The following is a 6,185-nucleotide window of genomic DNA, read 5'->3' as shown; positions in this document are numbered from 1 at the left end:
TAATTGATTTAGTCAGTTACAGTATGTCGAGTTTGAAAGCATTTGAATGTCCCCAACATGAATGTTTCATTTCCACCAAAGTAAACATGATTTAATTAATCATGATGAATCCTGTGAGCCAGTAGACAAGCTCCACGTTTTGCATTTTCGGGTGACCTGCTGTGCACTGACACTAACAAGGTAAAGGTTATGATATCCTCTGTTTTTTTTTGTTTTGTTTTGTTTTGGGGGGGACTAATGATTGGAACTGTGCTCAGTTTCCATCTGACCCCCTCGTTAGATGGGTTACATAGTTCTTTTTGACAAGACATTTTACTGGAAGTTATTTGGAATACACAACAGTAAATTAAAGCATCGCCACCTTTCCCTGGGGTCCGCTATACGACCCGACAGTAGGTGCATCTGTAATGAGAGTCTGTTTTGGTTCCTAAATATGTGTCACCAAGTGTTGGTATTTTACTCACTGTGCCAACATGAACTTGAAGAGTTCAGTAAAATCCATTAAAAACAGGACTTTGGCTGAACAATTTGTTCTCTGCTATATTTCAGTGTTAGGTTAGACATTGGCACAACTTACTTCAAACTATCCAAGGTCATATGTGTTTGATATATGCCTGTGATGCCATATTGATCCCCGGGGGAGATAATTCATCCCTTCCAGCGAGGGGCAGCACTGTGTGGGGGTCAGACGCTCCGCAGTCACCTTGGAGCTGGTATTGTTTCACTGCCTTGCTCTGGGATATCGCAGGGCAAACAACGAGGTCGTGCGCATGATGCCACCATATTGTTTGTGTGATTCTATACTCGTGGTGATAAATATAATCTAAATGGTTTCGGTGGCTGAGATTCCCCCAGGGTTCCCTCGTGATACTGTGAGAACAATCCCGCCTCACAGGAAATAAGTGAGCATATTGTTCATCGTTTCAGGGTAAGAGAGTGTGTGTGTGTGTGTGTGTGTGTGTGCGTGTGTGTGCGTGCGTGCCATGCTCGCAGGCAGTGCTGGGACCAATGCACTGCAGCACTGTTGCAGTAATGAGGCGACTCATGCCAGTGATGGCAGACGAGGTCTAAAAGGGTATAGCCCCACTAACCCCACCCTGAGCTCTGGTTGACCTGCCAGCCTGGCAGCCTTCCTCTGCTCTTAACCGTCCCGTGGCTCGGCCCTGTTGGAGGCTTCGGGCTGCATTTTTTTAATTGGTGTCCACACTGCATACCAGAATTCAGATGCAGTGATTTTGTGTGGCACGCCTCTCAAAAGGAATTTCAGTGAAGATACTTCGGTTTTCAGGATCCAGCTTGCAAGATTAGAGGCTTTGAAGCAGTTCAATAATTTGGGAAATTTGGCGGTAGGCAAGGGAATCAATTAAAAAACAAAATCAGTTTCAATCACAACTTCATCTAGAATTCTACTCAGCAGGGCGGGCGAACCTTCACCAAAGCTGATTAGTCCTCTTTAATTTAATACAGTATAATAACATCAAATAAAACTTTTATATTATCTGCTATATCTGGATTTTTATTTGGTCCACATTCACTCACTTGCGGGTATCAGCCACTGAAACATGGCAGGTTCTTTCATTAGGACCATCGAGTTATTCCCTCCCAAATGTATGAAAAGGTTGAAAAAAAAAAAAAAAAAGCTCAGGATGTCAAAGATAGTGAGAAAAGATTCCTGGACAGCGGAGGATGTTTAAGGTGCAGGGGTGAACAAAATTAAAAAAACCAGCTGTGATATATTTATAGTGTAGAGAGGGCACTCAACCACACTTTGTCCACCGGAAGGGCATCCAAGTGGGCACTTCTGCTGCATGGAGGCACCACCTGTACCTGAGTCCAAGAGTGTTCTTCGATCCATCCCTTTACCTGAATCTGCGCAAGAGGTCGATGGGTTATATTGTGGGCCGACACCCATCCTCCATCTGAGTTTTTTGTGTAATCACCCTCCGTCGCGGAGGTAGCAAAGAATGACTCCGACACATTTGGGATCAGACTTTTAATCGGACTTAAATTCACATAAATAACATTGGTTCATATATATTTTGTATATTATACAAGTTTTATATAATATATATTTCCCCCTATGATTTACATTCCTCTCTGGCTAAAATTATCTCTCGTATCTATGGAAACAGAAAGCCTTGCATGAATGCAACGCTGCTCTTTTTTTTTTGTGCTGTTTTATCAAGGTCCAAACGCCAAAAGGAGAGGAGCGCGTTTCTCATGAGTTGTAAAAAATAATTTTCCCCAAGTTACACAAACAGAAAAGCGAAAAGGAGGAATCTATTGCATTGTCTCTAGGGTATTACACTGCACTACAAGGAGTGGGTAGCTATTGAAAATCATTCACTGTATATATTTTTACGGTATTGACTTGTGACACAAAGAAAGAAAAGAGCACTGCAAACTATCTGATATGCATGGCAATGAACATTTCCCGTCTGAGTGTTCTTGTCATGGTTTATTTTATTATTTCTTTTTTTTTTTTTTTCAGAAAAAAAAAGAAAAAAAAAAGAGAGAGAATATGTTTGACACGAGATAAGAAACCCCATCGTGAAGATAAGAGTTATGAACCTGCAGCAAGGTCACGTAATCATGCAGTGACCCAGCCAAGCACACTTGCACAGATGAGTTGAGCCTGTCAGTCTGGATCACAAATCAACACACGGCCGTTTCGAGCCTGTGACCGACATTATTTCAAAAAGACGGGTGGATATCTGGAAGTCAGGTAACATTCACTAATCTCCCTGACAGAAAGAAAATAACCCTCTCCTCATACGGTAGGTGAGGGGGGGCTCCCTCCTGCGTTACCTTTGACCGGCCGATTATCTTGTACGTTGGCTGTAGCGATCAATAGCTCCATCAAACGATCGTGACGCACCACACAGTCGCCCCTGAAAGAACACTGCAGGTTGAAAGGTGCACTCGAGGGGCATGAAATGTCAGATTTGTCATTTTCTTTCCATAGCTGAGTGTTTTAAACAACCGGGGCTTCGCTTTAAATCGTCAAAACCAACCACGTTTTTTGTGCAAATGATACAAATCAGCGTGTCCAAGCAAATCATGGCCTGTGATTGCAAATGTTACAAGACATTCAACACTGAGTACATACCTGGTGATGTGTAAAAAGAGTGAAAATGGCCACGAGGTGTCACGTCATATCTTAAAAATGAGATGGCACGCAAAACGTCCGCTTTTTTTTTTTCAGCATGACCTCAAGCGTCACTTTGTCACAATCTCCACCTGCTGTTTCCTGCCACGCATCCTCTCGAATCTGCATAAACTATGATACATACTGTATGTGATTGTCTGTCTGAATCAGAGCCGCTACCTGAATATCAATCCAGAGAGAAACTGTCCTCCACACGAGACCTTCAAAACCGAATCCAAAGCAAACAATGGATCCGGCGACAGCTGTTATTTGAATAGCGACGGGCGACAAAAAGGAAATTTAAAAAGAGTCCAAGGTCACGTCTGATGTCAGCAAACGGACAGCTGACTCAGTTTCTGATGGAAAAACAAGATTTGGTGAGCTACCAAAATCCGGCGAACGGGTGTGGGATCCTACAATGTTTCATGCATTTTATCACGACGAAGGCCAACCTAAATGAAACATGATGTGGTGTGTGTGTGTGTTTGTGTGTGTGCTTGTGAATTAACGAATCACAGAGAAAACACAATCATGCCATGACATTGCGACAGACAGCAAGTTAAAGTGTTGACCCCCCTCCTTCCCTGAATAGTCGACAACAGGGTGAACTTTTTTCTTTTTTTTTTTTAAAACAGCTATTAGTTTGTTGTTAATTCATCATGATAAAAATCCCATGAACATCAAATCATAATCATGTCCCTTTTCTGAACAAGATAAAGTTAATATATGCTTTCGAAAAAAGAGCCATTGGGGAGGGAAAGTCACTGGTTGCGTTCAGCTTACATCAGGGGCGTCTGTTTTATTGCAAAGTGACCGGAGATGCTGCTAAAGTAACTGGTTTATTGCAATACACTTTATGAATTATGGTTAATATGAAGTATCCATCATTAATTATTGACGTGTAGGAAAATAAGCGTGAACACAACCAGCCGTAGTGCCAGTGGTCACTTTCCCTCCCCAGTAACACCCCTGCCACCTCGCACTTCCACTTCCACTTCCATACTCATAAAGGGGAAATAGTGTTAATCAAAAAAGTGCATCATGAATATGTTGAGATTAATAATAAAAGTAAACCGTCATCTTTTCTCATAAATAACACATTTTTTCCCCTCTAATATTCAATAAACCTCTTATTATACAAGTTGAGTAGTCACGCGATGTAAATCTGCCCCCCCCCCGCGATCTCTTGAGTATCCGGGAGCGACGCTAACGCTTCCTGAAAACTCGGAAGCTGCGACACGGCGATATAAACATGGCCGCGGCGCCAAAGACTTAACCAACAGCCACTTACAGCGACTTGACGGGTACAACACATGAACAGTGACGGCAGAAGATCTGTAATGCTCTCCGTTGAAATGCAACACGGAAAAGACAGCAGCTAGCATGGATCTGCGTTAGCGCACAGCCCAGATGGTAAAGTGGACTCGAAGGAAACACATCCACATCGAAAAGGGATAAATGCTTTGGGACGTAAGCATGTTTTCTTGCCAGTGTTACATGTAATCATCAATGCTACTCTCATGCTGTATCTGAAAGCGGTTAGCTTAGCTTAGAAGAAACAGCCCACTGGGAACAAGGGGAAGCAACCTCTAAGGTTCACAAATTTACAAGTTACATCTTGTTTGTTTTTAATCCATAAAAAAAGAGAAAAGTATCGACACTTTCAGGTTGGAGACCTTCCGGTCGTAACACTAGGTTACGCCAAGCTAACAAGGCTGATGTCTCTTGCTTTATACTTAGTGTACAGATATGAGAGTGGTACCATCTGCTCATCTATCTCTGTCCAAAAGAGCCAATGCCTTAAATGTTACTTCCCCAACTACTTCTGCTAATTGAATCTAAGATGTCTAAAATTTTATTTAGATTTCATCAAATTTATCCTAAAAGAGACACCTGGATGTTGAAATTCAAGTTTAAGTGTCTATATTCAGTGGATTCTTCTTTCTGTTTCCTTTTGCTGTGTTTTTCCTTTAAATCAACGTCAGGTGAGACATTATGCAATCTTTCTGTTCACATGTTGTAACTTCAAAAATGGCTGATGAGCACATCACTTGCTCTCCTGCCTCTCCGGGTCAAATCAGGATGAAAATAAATCAAAAAGGAAGATCTTAGATGGTCAAGAGAAAACCAGACGTCCAGCCCTGTCCTCAGTGGCTCCAGGGCATCGGATGAATTTCAGGTCTACTAATGTTTGCAGTCAACTGACCTCGTTTCCATTCACTGATGGATTTGCAAAGCATTGGGGTAGCTACAAACTAACAGGACTGACATATTTCCAGACTGGTGTGCATATTTCCAACACTTTCTGAATCGATAAGAAAGGAACTGGTCCGCTCTTAATGCAGAGGAGCAGAACTCAGTCACACTGTCAACGTCTTTCAGTCCCCCAATCAACCTCTCAGTCCCCGGGCCTGAGTGGACTCTGCACGGCCGCTTTCCTGGGCCTTTCTCAGTGGCAGGTCTTCATCCCCGTCAAGTATGGTGACTCTTGTCGGCACAGGCCCATCTGCTGCTGTTGCTGCTCTTGAAGATCTGTGGCCACACCATCGACAAAGTCGGGGACGGGCAGCCCTGAGAGGATCATGACCGACTTGTTCCAGATCATGAAAGTGGGTACAACGGGCAGGAGGAAGGAGATCTCGAAGGTGTGAATGTGCTGGGAGTTCATGGCGTCGTGGAAGGACAATGAGTTGTTGTCGTAGTCCAGCAGGACACCCAGCCGCCTCAGCTGCAGGCTCGCCTCCACCAGCATCTCCTTGCCGTCGTGGCGCACCATGAAGTTGTTGTTGCAGCGTGAGAACACCCATGAGGACGAGTTCTTGCCGCTCCATTCGTTTTTTGGGGCTGATTTGTAAGCCACGCCGATGGCATACCTGCGGGGAGGGAATGCATTAGTGATCTGCAACAAGCGTCCTTCTTAATGACTTTACTTGCACAGTTAGGCTACCTCATGCTGAGGACACACAAGATCGGCACAGGCCCTGTGGGTCTTTCCTGCATGGAGAGGTCTACTTCAGAGCCAATTAGTAAAAAAGAT

The 6,185-nt window shown here is 43.6% G+C and overlaps 1 protein-coding gene across 4 annotated transcripts in view; it reads right to left on the bottom strand.

The window, feature by feature from the left end:
* Positions 1-2,445: 2,445 nt before the first annotated feature.
* The window catches only part of mid2 (midline 2), a 165,681-nt gene continuing 161,941 nt past the window's right edge, over positions 2,446-6,185 (bottom strand). For all 4 annotated transcript variants that reach the window (XM_037076635.1, XM_037076636.1, XM_037076633.1 and 1 more), the window contains one exon: positions 2,446-6,021. In XM_037076635.1, the coding sequence (XP_036932530.1) occupies positions 5,598-6,021 (424 nt within the window). In that variant the 3' untranslated portion in view covers positions 2,446-5,597. The remainder of the gene's footprint in view (positions 6,022-6,185) is intronic.

The sequence above is a fragment of the Acanthopagrus latus genome, chromosome 18, assembly GCF_904848185.1.
Source record: "Acanthopagrus latus isolate v.2019 chromosome 18, fAcaLat1.1, whole genome shotgun sequence".
Classification (NCBI taxonomy): Eukaryota; Metazoa; Chordata; class Actinopteri; order Spariformes; family Sparidae; genus Acanthopagrus; species Acanthopagrus latus.
The sequence above is the reverse complement of the archived record's forward strand: the minus strand, read 5'-3'. Positions and strand labels throughout refer to the sequence as shown.